Source organism: Pollicipes pollicipes, unplaced genomic scaffold, assembly GCF_011947565.3.
Source record: "Pollicipes pollicipes isolate AB1234 unplaced genomic scaffold, Ppol_2.1 Scaffold_6138;HRSCAF=7277_pilon_pilon_pilon, whole genome shotgun sequence".
Taxonomy (NCBI): Eukaryota; Metazoa; Arthropoda; class Thecostraca; order Pollicipedomorpha; family Pollicipedidae; genus Pollicipes; species Pollicipes pollicipes.
The window spans coordinates 16,853,999-16,873,169 of NW_023596818.1; the positions used below are offsets into that span (position 1 = coordinate 16,853,999).

Genomic DNA, 19,171 nt, shown 5'->3' on the forward strand with positions numbered 1-19,171 from the left:
ACGTTCGGGACAAGGATGGCAAACGAGACGTTTCTGTACCTATCCGAGTGACATCACACCTGACAAAAAATGCATCCAGAGCAATTGCTATTAACTGCTTCGACCTGCGTGACGTCAGTGAAGAAGAGATTGCTGACGAGTTGGCTGTGTTCGGCGTCACTGCCGCACGGAGGATCTCCACTAGAAAAGGAACTGAGCAACTGCAAACAAATAACATCATCTTGACTTTCAACCGCCCGGATCTTCCTTCTGAAATACGCGTCGGATACGCACGTGTCAAGGTGCGCCTTTTCATCCCAAACCCCATGCGATGCTTCAACTGCCAGCGATTTGGTCATACCAAACAGTACTGCCGCAACAAGCCAGCCTGTGGGAAATGCGCTTCCTCCGAGCACGCAACGGAATTTTGCGATTCAGAGAGAGCGGGTGTTGTGTGAATTGTGACAAAGACCAGTCCCCGCACACGACCTACGACCGCATGTGCCCAGCGTACGTAAAGGAGAAAGAAATTATCTCCATTAAGACCACTCGCAAAATCTCTTTTCGCGAGGCCAGAACATTGTACGAGGAGAGCCACCCTCGAACATCATACGCCGAAAAGGCTAAGATCTCCACCGCACGTCCGACCTCCACTGATCAGATGACCGCTGCTCAGTTTGTAGCGCTCTTGAAGTTCTTTGGTCTCTCGGTTGTGTCGACGAACCAGGCGCTGGACTCCACTCTGGCAGCCCTGGCTCCCCCTTCCTCGTTGGAGCGGTCGAAGGAGGCCGTGCTGCCAACCTCCTCGCCCCCCGCAGGGGTTTCGCCGTCGGTGGCAGGGGACGGTGGTTGGACGGTGGTTCGGCGTGACCGGGGTAACCAGGCGCTGTCGGCTGCCCCCCTGTCTGCCAGCCCGACGACTAACGCAACCTTGGCGAGCGCGAACTCGCGAACGGCAGAGACGCTGGAGCGTCACGAGGCAGACAGGCGCACCCGTGAGGCAAAGCGGGCACGCCTGGCAGACCAGGAGCGTGCCAAGGCAGCCAGCAGGCTGTCTGGAGCGGACCAGGTGACCGCTTCAACGGGGGAGACCCTCCCGCCGCCCCGAAGGCGTGTGGAGGCTCCAGCAGGCCCCTCCGACCCGCAGAGAGACCCGCCTACGGGTCCTCCGCCACCACCGCCACCTAGGACCACGACGTCGCCGGCGCCGGCCCCGTTTAGGACGGGTCCGCCCGGGAAATCGTGGTCCGCCAGGGCCGATTTCGTCAACGGATGGCGGTAGTCCCCGAATGCGTCCCAGAATCCGCCCGGTCTCTGTGGGAAACGGTTCTGAAGACAGGACCAACAGCCATCGGCCGGGCTCCAGCGCTGCTGAGTTCTTTTAAAACATCACATTGCTTTTAAAGCCCCCTCATTCAGTCGGTCTTACAGTGGAACTGTAGAGGCATAAGGTCAAGCACCGAGGACTTGCAGGCAATTTTAAGCGCGTACTGCCCGGTAGCCGTATGTCTCCAAGAGACCAAGTTCGCGCCTGATGCGGCCTTTGGCCTGAAAGGGTACACTACCTTCCGCATTGACATGCCAACAGACACCGTTGCTTACGGTGGCGTTCTGCTTCCTGCGCACCAAAGCGTACCTACACGGCGCCTGGTGCTGAGAACAGACCTGCAAGCATTCGCAGCATCACTGAATTCCAACCACCGTACCATAACTGTCTGCTCTCTCTACTTACCACCTGGGGTTTCATTTCCATCTGGAGGACTAAGAGAGTTAGTCTCTCAGCTTCCTCCCCCTCTACCCGTTTTAGGCGATTTTATTGCACATCATACGGTGCGCGGGTGTGCTTCCACGAGCACTCGTGGCAGGCTGTGCGAAGCTTTCGTGCGTGACGAAGGCTTGTGTGTATTAAATACAGGAGCGAGAACCCATTTTACATTGCCATCGGGACGATCGTCAGTACTAGACCTGAGCATTTGTAGTCCGCAGTTGGTGCCACATTTCACCTGGGATGCTTCAGAAGACCCCCTCGGAAGTGACCATTTCCCGGTGTGGGTTCGGTACCGCGATGGTACTGTTCTTGGTACGCGACCTCAGCGTTGGAACTTCAAGAAGACGGACTGGGGCAGAATTGGTACCCGCCTAGAGGAAGTATTTTCTAACGATTCCGACTCGGCGACGCCGACCGCGGAGGAATTTACGTCTCGTGTTCTGGACGGGGCAAGCGAATACATTCCGCGCACCTCCGGATGTCCTTGTCGCATCCCTGTACCTTGGTGGAGCGACGAGTGCCGCGACGCTATTCGCGCACGTCGGAGAGCTTTCAGGGCTTTTGACCGGCATAGCAATGCATTAAACCTCTTGGCTTTCTGGCAAGCACGCGCGGCCGCACGCCACACTATACGAGAGGCGAAACGTGCATCTTGGCGCAGCTATGTCAACTCACTAAATCGCCACACGCCGACACCGCGTGTATGGGGCTGCATTAGAGGATTTGCTGGATTGCACCCACCAATCTCACTTCCGGTACCGCGAGTGGGAAATCAAGACATTACTCACCCAAGTGATGTCGCGGAGGCCATTGGGAAGCCTTGTCAGAGCGTTGCCGAAATGGCACCTGCGATCCACGGTTTTTGCGACACAGGGCTAGATGTGAAACTTCGCAAGTTAATTTTCACATAGATGACATCCTGACATACAACAAGCATTTCACCATGACGGAACTTGAAGCGGCCATTCGCTCGCTGCGTAGCGTAGCGGAGGGGCCCGACCTCGTCCACAATGATATGGTACGGCATTTTCCTCCCCGTGTACTACGAGCACTACTGGCACTTTTCAACTGTATATGGGAGTCAGGTAGCTTCCCGCCAACCTGGCGAGAGGCCATAGTAGTGCCTATTTTAAAGCCTGGGAAAACTGGAACGAACGCCCTTGATTATCGCCCGATCGCTCTCACATCTTCGCTTTGTAAGCTCATGGAAAGAATGGTGAAGGTGCGGCTCTCGTGGACTTTAGAACGTCAAAACTTTTTCACGAATGCTCAGTGCGGATTCCGCAAGAACAGGAGCACGACTGACCACATCTTAACTTTTGATACCGCAGTGCGAGCCGGACTTAGTGGCAAGCGTCATACCGGCGCCATCTTCTTTGACATAGAAAAAGCCTATGACACAGCATGGAGACATGGAATTTTGATGAAATTACTTAATTGTGGCATCCGTGGTCACATGGGAAAGTTTTTACAACACTTTCTGACCGACAGATTATTTCGGGTGCGTGGTGGTTCTCATCACTCCAACAGGTATCCGCAGAACAATGGTGTGCCTCAGGGCAGCGTATTAAGTGTCATTCTTTTCGCAGTGATTATTAACGACATAGGGAACACGCTTCCGCATGGGATCAGCCGTTCTCTGTTTGTGGACGACTTCGCTATTTGGTGTAGCTCATCGACCACTCGCACGATGGAGCGACAGCTGCAGCTGGCTGTCACACGTCTGGAGAAGTGGAGTGTGCTCAACGGTTTCCGGTTTTCTACATCGAAGACAACTGCAGTTCATTTCTGTCGTCGTCGCCGTCACTGTCCTGATATGGAAATCAGGCTGTCTGGGCAACGCGTCGCTAATGAGAATACCGCGAAATTTCTCGGTATACGATTTGACCGACGCCTAACATACCGTGAGCACATAAGAAATCTCCTCGACAAATGTTTAAAATCTCTTAACATCATAAGGTGCGTGGGACGTACATCATACGGTGCTGATAGGAGGACACTCTTACTCCTATATCGTTCCGTGATTCGCCAAAAACTTGACTACGGCTGTTTTATCTATGACGGTTCACCAGACCTGATTAAACATACTTTGAACGTGGTGCATCACGCCGCATTACGTATCGCTACAGGAGCTTTTCGGACATCGCCCATAGATAGTCTTCTGGTGGAGGCTCACGCGCCCCCACTAGCATTGCGAAGGCAGATGCTGGGACTGCGCTACACGTGCAAGCTGGCGCAGTTCCCAGATCATCCCACCCACAAGACGGTGTTTTCGCGAAGCTTACGAAGATTTTTCTTCGTCAACGGTCTCCACAAACTTCCCCCTTTTGTGTACGATTGAGAGAACTTTTAGACGCGAGCGGCCTGAACCTACGACGTGTCATCAGATCCAAACCCATGAAGACTGCTCCTTGGAAGCTAGCATCGCCAAGAGTGGATGTTTCGTTTTCAAACATGCAAAAGCAACGCGTTCTCATGTCGGAACTTAAAGGGGCAGCCTTAGAACACAAAGCATCGTTTGACGGGTACATGACGACTTACACGGATGGTTCAAAGACGGACGCAGGTGTAGGGCGCGCTTTTGTGTGTGGATCCACCACACGGTCATTCACACGCGTCGGTCTTTACCTACGAGCTTATAGCCGTCAGCAGAGCTCTCTGTTTTATTGAAGTGGACGATAGCAATCTGCATTTAATTCTTTCCGACCCCTTGAGCAGCCTCCTGGCTGTTGGCGGCTTCTTTCCGTCGAATCCACTTGTCCAGGACATCCAATCGCGTCTTAGCTCACTGGATCGAGCAGGAAAAACGGTCGTTCTATGCTGGATCCCAAGTCACGTGGGGATATGCGGAAATGATCTTGCTGACGCGGCAGCAAAGCGCGCTACGACAGGGACTAGAATACCTGTAACACCACTACCAGCTCGAGACATGCTCCCCGCAGTGTCGTTTATGCAGAAGCGATGGCAGTTCCACTGGAACTCGCTGGGCGCTAACAAATTGCGATCTGTGAAACTCCGTATTGGACTATGGCAGTCGTACTTTCGGGACAATAGGGTGGAAGAAGTTGCCCTTTGCCGGTTACGCATAGGTCACACATGCTACGCACCGTCACCTGCTATTGGCTGGCGACAGACCGTACTGCTGTCGATGCTCTGATCCGCTGACCGTGCATCACGTACTGGTCGCTTGCCGCCACCTTACTGTAACGAGAGCACAGTTTTTCGGACACCACGTCCAGAGTCGCACGCTATGTGACTTTTTAGGGGATTCTTCGAATGCCGTCGAGTTTGGTAAAGTGCTCCAGTTTCTGCGCGCTATAGATTTCCCAGTGATCTTTTCATCATGATGCTAGGCTGATTACCAAGACTTTATAGGGTGACCTGGTTGATGCACTTTTCTGATTGACGCCTCTGCATAAATTGATAGTTATGGGCGCTGCATGACATATAGCAGTCGATGCGCCCTAAACCTCCAAATCATCATCATCATCATCATCCAGATTATCACTCTACGATGAAGCACTGTCGTTTTCTGGTAACCACAACAATGACATCCAGATAGACGCGAATGCATTCCGACGACAGATGATGTGGCTAGCTATTGCGGCTGCAAGCCTAAGAGGAGCTACTGTTGGGCACTGTGGGACACTGACCGCCACAAGGGCTTCTCGTTGTCGCAGGGGTCCAGACCAATGCAATCCTCGGGCCCGGCCTCATCCATGCTTGTGAAGCGGGCTCTCAGGGCTCAGACTGGCACGAAAACAACTGTTCGGTGTTAGTGATGTCCTGCCGAAATAGGGGCCCACATTTCCCTAGGGGTCCCCAATCGGTGAGAGAGACGTTCTGACTGATATTCGAGGTCACGGTGCTACCAGCGGAGGGTCGCAACCTACAGCCAGCACTTTGTCCCTTCTGTCTTCCGCCTGTGCCCTTGAGTTTCGGTCCCAAGGTCTTCGGATCCCCTCGAACGCGGCTCTTGACGGCCTCGGGGTACCTTTCCAACGCGGGACCTTATGTCAGGCCCTTCAGGACCCTGGGCGACATAGGGACCCCGGCTTCATCGTTGCTTTAGAAATGGGTCTTCAGACCTAGACTGCCGAGGAGCCGGATGTTTGGTTCTGGTGGTGCCCAACCGACCGATTGGCCCTTATCGACGCAGGGGTCCGCTACAATCGATGCAAAGAGCCCTCTGACTGGTATCTGTAAGCCCAGCCAGCAGCGTCAGACACCTTAATGCAACCCCCAGTCAGGCCTTTGGGCACTCAAAACGGGCCCTCAATCGTCGATCCTAAGGGGTCTGAACGAGCCCTTGGGGATCCTAAGAGAGAGAGGAGGGGGGGGGGGGGGGGGGCGTGCTATCTGTGCGGCCGCTGTCTGTGCCACGGGAGTATCATTGTGTAAGACTATTCAAGTGGTATGCAGGTTTTACGATTGTGGTACAAAAAAAAACTGCAGGGCAATGCAATCCTCGGGCTCGGCCTCTGATGCCGCTGCTTCCCTTTTGTCCAATTCCCACGCAACCTGTGGTGGGTTTCCCGTTGCGACGGTGATGCGAGACTGTGCAGCATGGGAAAAAAGCGCATTAGTACCTGTCGACGTGCTGCGACATATACCGATGCAGGAACTGTAAACGATTTGATGACGTGGTGTTCATCTGTGATTTACGTGACACCGAAAGTACTGCACCGAATCACGCCTGCTTGCCGCTAGAGATGAAGGAGGACGTAGGCAACATGCTTTCTACGTCGCCACTACAGATTCAGTGATAAGAAACTGTCACTGTTACTTTCACCGACTATGCTTTAGTGTCAGCAGCCATTGGCTGAGAAAAGGCAAAATTTGGAAGGCACTAATCTGCGCTTTATGGCACAGGTGCAGCTTTTGTACCTTCGATGCCGAGCTGGCGCCGAGATGCTGCTATGTTGCATGACGGGTGATTGAAATGGGCCATTCTCTACCGATTTCGGGTCCCGAGATGCAACTGCTTGTCTGTTTGCTGGGAGAAACGAAATAGCCCTTCTGTGTTTCGATCGCGATCGCGCCATACCTAAGAAGGGTGATATGAACTCGGCCAAATCAAGAACTTTGAGTTTGCATTTTCTCAAGATGCAAGCAATATACACAAAAGAACACGGCCCTGACTATAACACGGAGACGACGGCCCTGGTTAAATTATACACCTTCCCCTCCAACAGGACTATAAGAAGACTGCTCCTTCTCCGAATAGGCCATAAATCAGCTGCAAGGCTTATCAATAATTAATTGGCTGGCGTCCCAGCCTAGCGCACCGGGCTGGAAAGCCGGGAAACAAAACTCTCACAAAGCTTTTTCGGGAATTAATTGCCTAAGTTGGAAATGCATATATATGCAAACCTAAGAAGTCTATGGGCGCATCTTAAAGAAACAACAATTAGAAATCATGCTGACATGAAAGGTCAAGGCCAGGCCAAAGGCCTGCAGACCCATATTACATGTTTGCGGGGGCTGCGTCAATTGGAGTGTTTCATTTCCTCAAAAAGTATATGCTCTTTGGCTAAATAAGAATGCTGTGTCACGAACATGTAGATGCCACAATGGGGTCAGGTCAAGGTCATTCCGTAGGTTACCGTGATAATTTGCTTTATTCATGCTGTCTATGATTCAAAATATTTTCACGTTCATTTTGATCGCGCTATGCAGCTTAAACGTCAGCTACAATTTGTTTCTGGTCAATACATAATCAAGACGTAGGTAGGATGTCAAGATAAAATAATATGAGGCCAACATGGCACGCAGTATGCTAATCATGTCACGCACGTTTCCAGATTGATTATCCCACAGGAATCCAATATAATCACTTACAATATTGCATCAGGTCATCTTAGTGTATCAAGAGACCAAAACCTGTCGTTTGTTACAACGTACTATGAGCTTTGAAAGGCATTCAATAGCCATGTGCAGGTAAGGAAATTTACTTTGAAACTGCTGCATAAAAGCTACCACTCTGCTCATGTCTTGTTTGAGATGCAGATTTTGCAATTTTTAAAGAGGTAGAAATTTCAATTTGTCAGCAATAGAGGAAAGCAAACTTTTTTGTAACAAAAATGGGGTCGTGGTCTATTTCGGACATCGCCCATAGATAGTCTTCTCGTGGAGGCTCACGAGCCCCCACTAGCTTTGCGAAGGCAGATGCTGGAACTGCGCTACACGTGCAAGCTGGCGCAGTTCCCAGATCATTCCACCTACAAAGCGGTGTCTTCGCGTAGCTTACGAAGGTTTTTCTATGTCAACGGTCTCCACAAACTTCCCGCTTTTGTGTACGAATGAGAGAACTTTTAGACGCGAGCGGCCTGAACCTACGACGTGTCATCAGACATAAACCCATGAAGACTGCTCCTTGGGAGATAGCATCGCCAAGAGTGGAGGTTTCGTTATCAAACATGCAAAAGCAACGCGTTCTCATGACGGAACTTAAATGGGCAGCCTCAGAACACATAGCCTCTTTTGATGGGTACGTGATGACTTATCCGGAGGGTTCAAAGACGGATGCAGGTGTAGTCACACTGCCTTCACACGCGTCAGCTTTCACCTCCGAGCTAGACATGTCTGCTGACACTGTTGCGCACCGTGGTGTCCTCTTGGCCGTTCATCACAGCGTGCCAGCCCGAAGGGTGGACTTGAAGTCATCGCTTCAGGTTGTACCAGCACGTGTTCGTTGTAACAGTCGCATCATTACAATCTGCTGACGATACCTGCCACCTGGCGCCAGTTTTCCATCATTAGAGCTCAGGCACCTGATGGCTGAGCTTCCTCCGCCGGTCTTAATGTTAGGAGACTTTAACGCCCATCACACCGCCTGGGGCTGTGATGAAGCAAACACACGCGGGAGGTTGTGCGAAACCTTTAGTCACGATGCTTCCCTGTGCATATTTAACACCGGACGGCCGACACATTTTACTCTTCCTTCCGGACGGACATCAACCCTTGATCTCAGGCTTTCTAGCCCGCAGCTTATGCCACACCTGGAGTGGACAGTGGCCGACGATCCACCAGGAAGTGACCATTTTCCGGCGTGGTTGAGATTCCGTAGTGCTGGGGTTCCAGGTACCCGGACCCAGGGTTGGAATTTTAAGAAGGCCGATTGGAAGAATTTTGAAGCTCGACTGGAAGCGTCGGTTTCCACACATCCCGACAGTGTGCCTACCTCTGCAGAGGACTTTAATGCCCCGCTTTTGAAATGTGCTGACGGGTGCACCTCCGCCCTTCGTGTAATCCACGTTGCACGCCCGTTCCGTGGTGGACAATTGAGTGTCGTGACGCCATCCGTGCGCGCAAACGCGTTTTTCGGGCTTTCGGCCGAAGGAGCAGCACGGCCAATCTGATTGCGTTTAAGAAAGCAAGGGGGTTCGCGCGTCGAACGATCAGGGAGGCGAAGCGCAATTCGTGGCGAAATTATATCTGTACACTTACACGTCGCACACCTACTGCTCAGGTCTGGTCACGGATCAAGTGAATTCCGGTCAGTTCTGCTCTACCCTACTCCCCGCACTACATGTAAATGGCCACGACGTCATACATCTAGTGGATGCTGAATAATGAGATTGGCCGAGGAATATCGGAGGGCAGTCGTGGCGTCAGTACGGAACGGCAGTTTGCTTGCCATAGAATGGGACACGAAGAAGCACACATAGACTTTTCTGTCACCGAACACATGTCGTATAATGATCCATTCACCATGGTCGAATTAAAGCATGCTACAAGCATGCTGCAGCGCGTGTCAGAGGGTCTTGGTGGTGTGCATAACAACATGCTTCAGCATCTTCCTGGTAGCCTGTTGGAAGTTTTGCTGACAATCTTTAATTCACTTTGCGTTAGCCGCGACTTTCCGGTCTCATGGCAACAGGCTACTGTGGTCCCACTTTTAAAGCCGGGGAAGAGTGGTTTAGATCCCCCTACATTTTCGACCCATCGCATTTACATCGCCACTCTGTAAGTTGATGGAGAAAATGGTCAATGTCTGACTGACATGGTTCTTAGAAGAGCATGACATTTTTAGTAATGCACAGTGCGGTTTTAGGAAGAATCGTAGTACGGTGGACCACCTTTTGACGCCCGATACTACGATTCGGCAAAGTTTTGAAGGGAAACGTTATGTAGGTGCTGTCTTTTTCGATCTTAAAGCCGCTAACGATACCAGGTGGCGGCGAGGTATCCTCTTAAAACTCTTCAAGCATGGCATACGTGGTCATATGGGCACCTTTTTGGGGGATTTTTTGGCTCAACGCTTCTTCCCTGTGCGTGTAGATAATGAGGTGCCAGCACCTTTTAAGCAAGTGAATAGTGTGCCTCAGGGGAGCGTTTTAAGTGTGGCGCTTTTTGTCATCATGATAAACGACATTGTTGACGTCATACCGCAGTCAATCGGCCGCGCTCTCTTCGTAGATGAATTTACTACATGGACCAGAGCATCAAGAACGCATGTAATGGAGCGCCAGCTCCAGTTGGCTGTAGACTATCTGGAAAGGTTCAGCACCATAAATAGTTTTCGGTTTTCCTCTGCGAAAGCGGTCACCATGCACTGATGTCGCCGTCGTCAATGCGGTGGCTTGACTCTCCGTCTTTACGGCCAACCCATTCCCACTGAGTCGGTAACCAGATACCTTGGGTATATCTCGACAGTCGTCTGACATATAAGGCGCACTTTAGAACCCTACGAGACAGATGCTTTAAAGCTTTAAACATTTTGAAATGTGTGGCACGTACGTCATATGGTGCGGATAGGAAAACTCCCATGCTTTTATACCGTTCCCTTATCCATTCTTAACTTGATTACGCATGTTTTGTATATGACAGCGCAAGTAAGTCAAGCAAGCGTCCTTTTGACACCATCCGCCTCACATCACTCCGCATCATCACAGGAGCGTTTCGAACGTCACTTGTCGCAAGCCTTGTTGAGGCCAATGAGCCGCCGCTGTCTGCTAGGCGAGAAATGGTTGGCATGAAATATGCTCTGAAGCGTCGGCAATTCCCTTTCCACCCGACATATGGTGGAGTTTTCTTGCGTCGAACAACGGCTGTGTTTCATGGTGGTCCGGACCAACATTCCGCCTCTTTTCGCGCTAGGATAAGGTCTCTGCTTGATGCCAGTGGCATTCCTCTTTGCATCGTGATGCCGGTGCAGCATATGCCACACCCTCCATGGCTTCTGTTTCCGCCCAGGGTATACACTTCGCTGGCTGAAACAAGGAAGCATACCCTGGCACCTGACTTGTTCCGTTGCATGGGGCTAGAGCACGTGGCGTCGTACGAGGGGCACACAATAACTTGTACGGACGGATTCAAAACTTCAGACGGGGTCGGCTGTGCATTTGCAAGTGGAACCGCCACACGATCATTCACACTGTCAAGGCATACGTCGGTGTTCGCCTCCGAACTGGTGGCTATAATCAAGTCGCTTTCTTTTATTGAAGTTGGGAATGAGTCCCTGCACCTCGTTTTAACAGATTCTCTGAGCGGCCTCTTGGCCTTGAGAACTTTCAACCCATCATGTCCCCTTTTACAAGACATTTTGATGCGTCTCACTGCATTGGACCGAGTTGGAAAGAATGTGACGCTGTGTTGGATTCCCAGTCATGTCGGTATCGTTGGAAATGAGCTCGCTGACGCAGCTGCAAAACGCGCATCACATGCACCATGTACGCGCAGATTGCCTCTTCCTGCCCTAATTTTTTTATCCAGCCATTTTGCCTTTTTTGCAACACAAGCGGCAGTTCTCTTGGAATAATGACACAAGTAGCAAGTTGAAACATATAAAACCCGAGTTGGGCCCGTGGTCTTCCAGCTTCCGCGATTCGAGGCAAAAAGGAGTTGTGCTTTGCAGGCTGCGTATTGGCCATACATACGAAACCCACCGGTATTTGTTGTGTGGTGGTGAGAGACCGCGATGCCCTCGTTGCCCTGCTTTTCTGACGGTGCACCACGTAGTTAAGCTATGTCCACCTTTCGCTCGGGAGCGTTTGCTTTACTTTGGGCGTAATGGTAACATTCCTTTACGCTAGGTGACATTCTCGGTAATCACTCGCAAGTTCTTGAAGATGGCCGACTGTTTTCATTCCTTACAAAAATCATATTTCGCTCCTTATATTCACCTTGTGACTAAATGACAACGTTATGGGCGCAATCTGACCTATGCAGTCGGCGCGCCCAAAAACCCTAATTAACAACAGCACTCAGAAGCGAGCAATAAGCGTGCCGGTTTAGATTTCGTGTCGCTATTGGATGTGGCCCCGCACATGGAATTTGAAAATTATTTCATTTTTAGGAAAATTTAACCCTTGATCTATTTTTGATCTAGCGACGCGAAACTTCTCATCAAATGCAAAGTCTAGTTGGGAACAATCTACTGATTTGATTTCGCGAGGCTCTACCTTCCTTAATTTCAAAAAGCTATGTGGGGGATTTCGCATCGATATCCCCCCCCCCCCGCTACGACATCATTACACGTTATAGAAAACAGCGAATTAGGGCGAAAGCTAATAAATGAGCCATGACCAAACATAATGTTTGTGATGGTCTTCATGCAGTCACGACTTTCACTCCTAAATGCACAATGAGGTCATTTTTTATGGTTAAGCCCCAAGTGATTTCGCAAGACTATGCCCCTGTTTCCAACTCTGAAAAGCAAGTGTGTCAAATGGGGAAGAAAAATGTTTTGGAACGGTTGCTGTGTTTTGTTGAGTGCATTTTGGAAGAAGGCTCAGTTCTTTTTCCTCCTGATGCCGCTCCCCCTCCCATTCCTATGCATTTGGCAAATTTACACCCCTGTAGCTGCAAATCTACCAGTTGGCATAGCTCAACAGGCACTCGAGAATGATATCACACAAATCAGAAAAAGATTATGCATTTAGGGTGTTGTCGGCACAGGCCTCGCACACTGCATTGCCAGGCGGAAATTGAGACTCACACCTCTTTTCAGAGCACGACTGTTCATATCAGTATACGGTATACTAGGTTGGGTTAGGTTGGGTTGGGTTGGGTTAGGCTAGGTTAGGTTAGTTTAGGTTATGTTAGGCTAGGCTAGGCTAGGCTAGGTTAGGTTAGGTTAGGTTAGGTTAGGTTAGGTTAGGTTAGGTTAGGTTAGGTTAGGTTAGGTTAGGTTAGGTTAGGTTAGGTTAGGTTAGGTTAGGTTAGGTTAGGTTAGGTTAGGTTAGGTTAGGTTAGATTGAATTCCGGGAAGGTGTGATTCCTATTAAGTAAATGATTCCATTCAGTTAACCTACATTTTTTACTCAGCAAAGAATTGCTACACTGCTATTGCGCATTGTGCATGGTATGGCCGCGTCGGCACCCGGTTACTGGATGTATGGTTTGTTCCTAATTTCGTTCTGCCGTAACCATTTTAAACAAGTTTGGCAAAATAAGGTTTTGTGTGCTGAAGCAAGAGTGTGCACGTTGTAACAAAACTCATCGCAAGTAATTATTCTCGAAGATTTCATCGATATGCATTTACTTGAATCACGAGCGCCTACCGCACAACATCTTTAGCGAACTGACTGGTTGGCGGTGTCTCAATGAACAGAATATAGTACAAAAAGCCGGTATGTTGGGAGACGACACCAGCTCAGTGAATGACGGTGGCATGTTTAGTTATCTTGAAGTCATACAATTTCATGCCGTATGTCAAACGTAACCTTATCTCCCCGCTTTTTCGGGCAACTGTTAGATAACAAGTAGGTTATGGGCACCATATGACCAACGTAGTCGGTGCGCCGCAAAAGCCCAAATCATTATCATTATCATCGTTCAATCTGCTGCGCGGCAGGTAGTGTGCGAAGCCTATGCCGGCGATACCTGATCTCTTACCCCAAAGCCACTGTTCCTCTTGACAGCAGGAAGCCTCGGATGAATTCTTGCCATGTGTCGCTTCAGCGTCCTCCATTGACCTTTCTAGGCCTGTCTAGCGTGGCGTCATTTCTTGCACTAGCATATCGTCATTTCTTGAAACATACCAAGCACACATCAGCCTTATATTGCTCGCCAGCACGCACGTCAACAAGAATGCCGAGCTAATTACTTACGGCACGTACAGCACCCAATATCCCAGGAGAAATATCAGGTACCACGCCAGACAGAGATACTGAGACCATTCCTGGTACATCACGAGCAGCTTGAGAAAGCGGTAGTACCGAGGCGAGAAGCGGTAGTTCGACTGGATTATATTCTGCCTTTTAAACCCTGGCTTCAGCTTGGTCTCTTGGGAGGACTCAGCCATCGCCAACCGATATTCTCTGTGCAGCCGCCGCATGTCGCGCAGTGTCTCGTCGAATCCCTTGCCTTCGTCTTGTGTGCGCACTAGACGCACCTCTTTTCCCAGCCAGTTGCTGGCGTCGGTGACCAAGTCCCAAACGTGGCGAGTGCCTGCTTCCACAGGGTTGCGCTTAATGTTAGACGCTGCGTAGAGCAGGCGGGTATCTATCATGGCATCAAGAGTGCAGAGAAATTGGAAGAAAACGGAGAAATAACACCAAACATCAAGCGCCTTGACATAACCACCATGAGGACTGTTCCGGGTATACACGGATAACATGCTGACCAGAGACAGTGTCGTGGAGCAGTTAATGATGCATCGCCCCTGGGACACTTCTTTCGGAAGGAAGAAGGCGAGCCACGCGATGAGAAAATGCAGCAAGCTGGGGATGTAAATAAGAAGGATGTACTTCATGCGAATGCGGCGAAAAGAGAGCGTGACCGTAACCCGCGGGAACGTGTAACCGGCGTACCGTACTGCAGTCGGTTTTTGAGGCATAACATCCACTTCATACCCTGCTAAACTGAATTCTGGGAGCAATTCTACGCCACCTGAATGCCACAAAATGGCAATGCGGTCGTAAAATGTGCCGAAACTCTCAATGGTTACGTTGCAAATTTGAGTATCAAATGGATAATGCTCGAAATTCATATCGCACATCATATCAACATTGAGCGTTACGATATTCTGAATAGCCCTGGTCCTGTGCAAAATTAGTGCTTGGTATCTTTTGATAAATTTTAACGATTTCGCGCGAACAACAGCTTTTATGTAAAAATCCGGAGTCCAAAGCCGAGTGCGGTAGAATTCCGGAGGCTCTAAATACATCATGGATCTCAGCGTACCATTGGTCCCACACTGTGTGTTCATCAAAACGGGTAGTATAATCCTAGGATCCTTCCATTGTTCAAGATACGTGATCTTCATAGAAATCAGGTTCTCAGCCACATTGATGTCCTGCAAGTCCACGAGCTTCAGACTTACGCGCACACGACCTGCACATGGATGCGGCACGAGATGTTTGCTCCTGGTTACTGGGTCTAGTCCACGGATACACTTCTCAATTTCTTCAAAACGAGGCCAGTGGTTTAGCTCGTATTTTCCGCCGACAACATCTAGATTCACGTGAGGATCATAACAGCTTCGATTGTCTTCCCGAGAAGCAGAAGCTAGACCCAAGTGGTGATGGCCGAAGTGAGCCCACAAAGTACTGACGACACAGTTGAACAGGACCGCACTGAGAGCGCTGCGCATATTTCATGTATCTTCCATGCCTTCGGGTCAATCTCAATACCAGATACCTTATGCGTTCTGAACTGATCGAATTTTCCTTTTCCTGATATTTGGGAAACGTAACTTGCCAGACACAGGTAAAAAAAGATCACGTGCATCTTCGCGCCAGTTACCTTTAACTTTGCAGAACGTGTGGAAGTTTGTGCTTGACGGAACGTTGAGTAAGTGATGAGCATGCTGTTATGTCTTCCATGAACATGATCCTATGCTCGCCCTCTCGATAAAATACAGTCACAGACATGAACTTGAGGAAATTATTAGTTGACATACATTCCAAATTTGCCGATGAGTTTTAGCATGCGCCCGGCCGGGGTCTCAGACAACCGTGCCCGGCCGAGAGGAGGAGGGGAGAGATCGAGGGGAGAGAGGAAGTTCACTCCCCCTTGTATCTCCAAATTCCAGACGTCGCGTGAGAAAAAAAAATGCTGTTGTGAAGGTCTCGTCAAATCATGAAGGGTGCACATTGCGTTCTTTAACCTAGGTCAAACGTGTGGTCACCGGAGGCCACGAAGTAAAAAAGGTCGTTCTGATAGATGCAGTTAAAACATATGTTAACACGTCAAGACGGATCTTGAGGGCACATAAGTAAGTGTTAATACTGTGCGGTGTCCATTGCGACCATTTTTTTCCCTAAAAAGGCCAGTTCAGATCAGGTCACCGCTCAAAATTGGTCTACCGGCGGTCCAAAAGAACGACACTTTTCTGTTTTCTTCACAATGTGCTTTTAACTACGTCACTGTGCAAGGTGCTGGTGTGGAACAAACTATTCCAGGCACAAAAACTCCACTTTAGGGTGACCTGGAGGTCATCTGAGGCCAACTTAGATCAAATTCATAAACCATCCAAATGAAAAGTGTGAAGCCCTTACCGGGTCTAGGTGGCCACTACACTGTTTTTTTTTGTTGGTGGGAAAAGTACGTTGCACATCTATATATACTCAGGATTGTATAGCTCTTGTATACATTATGCATAGTATACACACTTCTGACAGCGAGCACTCTGCATATTTTGCTCCCATGAGCGAATCGTTACCACTTGCAGGAGCGGATAGGGTTCGGAGTGAAAACTGGGGCAGAGATGCGATGATGGCCAGCAATGAGAGTTTCCGGTAGTGGATTTGTTTGGGAAGTGAGGACGAGCAGACTGGTGTCACAACTTTGGCTATCTCTGGATGTTGTGGGACGGGGACGTTACAAACCTTCTTTGCACGAAGCCATTCAATGTTTTGCCCCGGTCATAAATTGAATTTGAGGAGTGAAGATTGTCCCCTTGGCAGTGTTCTGCGCGGGGTGGAGCGAGACACTAACATTTTTTTCCGCAGAATTCGGTGGTTCTGAAGATAGCTCTTGTTTGGGGAGAGTGTTTTTAATGAGAGCCATTTGCCGGGTTTTCGATGTCCAGATCATATACACCGCGAGTAGCCTGGGTTAGTTTGTGCTACCAGAAAACATTGACTTTCCGGAGGGAAATGTTCTCATCCCTTGTTTCATAGCCAAAAATGAGCCGAGTGGATCAAGACCTGGTTCCGGGTCCTGGTTTAGCCAGGTGTCCATTCCAAGACATGCAGCGGCCGTGGGCAGAATGAGTTGCCTGTCCGGTGGAGCCAGGGGCCTATGCCAGAGTTAAGCAAGAGTTGACGAGGGTTCGTGGAAGAACCAGGGGTCTATGCCAGAGTTAAGCAAGGGTCGGCGGGGGTTCGTGGTACAGCCAGCGGTCTTTGCCAGGGTTAAGCGAGGGTCGGCGGGGGTTCGTGGTGGAGCCAGGGATCTGTGCCAGAGTTAAGCAAGGGTCAGCGGGGGTTCGTGGTGCAGCCAGGGATCTGTGCCAGAGTTAAGCAAGGGTCGGCGGGGGTTCGTGGTGGAGCCAGGGATCTGTGCCAGAGTTAAGCGAGGGTCAGCGGGGTTCATGGTGGACGTTTAGCGGGGCAGATCCGTAGTCAGAATCGATTGACGCTCAGGTTTCGGTGGCAGGAGCAGTGGCGGAGCTAGACGCGATTTCAGCGTTCGTGCCGCGGTCAGTGGTAGGTGTAGTAAATGCACTGGGATCATCGTCGACGTGCTCATCAATGGCCAACGGGCTGTTAATTTATATGACAAAATCAAAATCGCAGTGTGTTCATGACCTTCACCTTACCTCGCTTCTCCGTAGCAGGGGAGTGCATAGAGAACGACAAAATATAAATGTCGAGGTGTGGTTAATGGTTAATGGAAGGTAGGACTTGCGATTCAGCCATGTCGTTAAGCTAAAAGATAGTTCGTGCACAATCATTCACATCATGCATCATGTGATTGTGATCGACGAATCGCATATCCGTCGATCGTAATACATTCCAACGTTTCGAAATCTTTTCTCATCGTCGGCGAAATACAAGTGGCGCAAACAAATTATCAGGCACACCCCGCAGAGGCACCAGTTTCGGCCGGTGTGGGGGACTAGCGCCCCCTCGGGTCCGAACTCCGGTAACGGGTGGACAGCGCAAGCTGTTCATTTCAAGGCCCAGCGACCCTGCCGGCACGTGAGATCCTGCTCCTTATCCCGCCCATTCCCTCCGCATTACCCGCACCCCCGCATGCGGCCCTATCACCACTCGTCATCCTCGTTTTATCGGGGTCGCCGTACCCCCTTTCCCGCTTCCCCGGGTTGATGGGATCTTGGTGGCTGAGGGCGCGTCGTGCGGGTCAGTCACGGCGCGTCCCAACACTCCACTTTAACCCGGATATCCGGGGGCGTGGGGGGCCGTGGGGCTCCACACGGTGTCTAGCGACTTGTTGCTCGCGTTGCGGTTAGGTGCTCCTTGCGGGTTTCCGCTTGGGGCGCCTCGCCGCGCGCAGCGGCTTAAGAGGTCAAGGGGCGGCAGCGCTGAACCACGGTCAGGACGGGGAGTGGTCTCCCCGGCTACACCTGGCCGTTTGGGAGGTGTCGTTCGCCCCGTATAGCACCGGGGTAGCCCTGACGGCACCACCACCATCTGGGTGAGTGGCCCTCCCCCAGTCGAGCTCCGGGGGGGGGGGGGGGGAGGGTGAGGAGCCCCAGTGCCGAAATTAACAGTGAAACTGCAGGACACCTACAAACCACAAAAACACCCGCCCCCCGAGAGGGATACCAACTGCGTTGAACTTTGGGCGCAGCGCGGAGTCAGTTCCACCTGCCCCACGCGTTCTGGTCTTCCGGAGTGATGTGAGGAACCTAGCATCGCTTTCACCGTTTCAGCGCCGAAACGGATGCGACAGGTTCGGAAAAGTCACCCCCTGTTATAAGCTGAGAGATGGCGCGATCGAGGTAGTGTTCGCCAACGGCACCGATGCGACCGTAGCTATGGCAGCCACTGAATTTGGTTACACCGCAAGAACCGAGGGTGGAAAACGAGACCTGAGCGTGCCAGTCACGGTCACACCGCACCACTCGAAACATTTTCAAAATGCATCATAAACTGCTATGACATTTGTGAAGTCACCGAGGATAAAATCATCGAAGAGCTGCGAGTTTTTGGGGTCACCGCAGCGCGCGGGATCACGACCAGGAGGGGTGGTGACCAAATCCCTACAAACAACGTTATATTGACATGTAACCGGCCTGATCTACCGTCAGATATCCGCATTGGCTACGCCGTTGTCAAAGTCAGAATCCTCGTTCCGAGTCCGATGCGATGTTTTCAATGCCAGCGCTTTGGTCGCATAAAGCCACACTGCCGCAATCGAGCTGTCTGTGGGAAGTGTGCATCCTTCGAGCATTTGGGAGACCATTGTACTTCTGTGCAGCCCTGGTGTGTTAACTATGACGCTGGGCCGGTACCGCACGCAAGTTTCGATCGAAGTTGTTCAGCCTTCGTGAAGGAAAGGGAAATT

The 19,171-nt window shown here is 50.7% G+C and overlaps 1 protein-coding gene across 1 annotated transcript; it reads right to left on the reverse strand.

Moving 5' to 3' along the window:
• Positions 1-13,271: 13,271 nt before the first annotated feature.
• On the reverse strand, positions 13,272-17,094 carry LOC119105260 (ligand-gated ion channel 50-like). Its single transcript, XM_037228724.1, has one exon. It carries the CDS (start codon positions 15,285-15,287, stop codon positions 13,800-13,802), a length of 1,488 nt encoding a protein of 495 aa, XP_037084619.1. The 5' UTR covers positions 15,288-17,094; the 3' UTR covers positions 13,272-13,799.
• Between the last annotated feature and the right edge of the window lie 2,077 nt (positions 17,095-19,171).

What these genes read in the sequence shown, in the direction of transcription:
- LOC119105260 (XM_037228724.1), bottom strand. Translation starts at nt 15,287, where the DNA reads ATGCGCAGCGCTCTCAGTGCGGTCCTGTTCAACTGTGTCGTCAGTACT.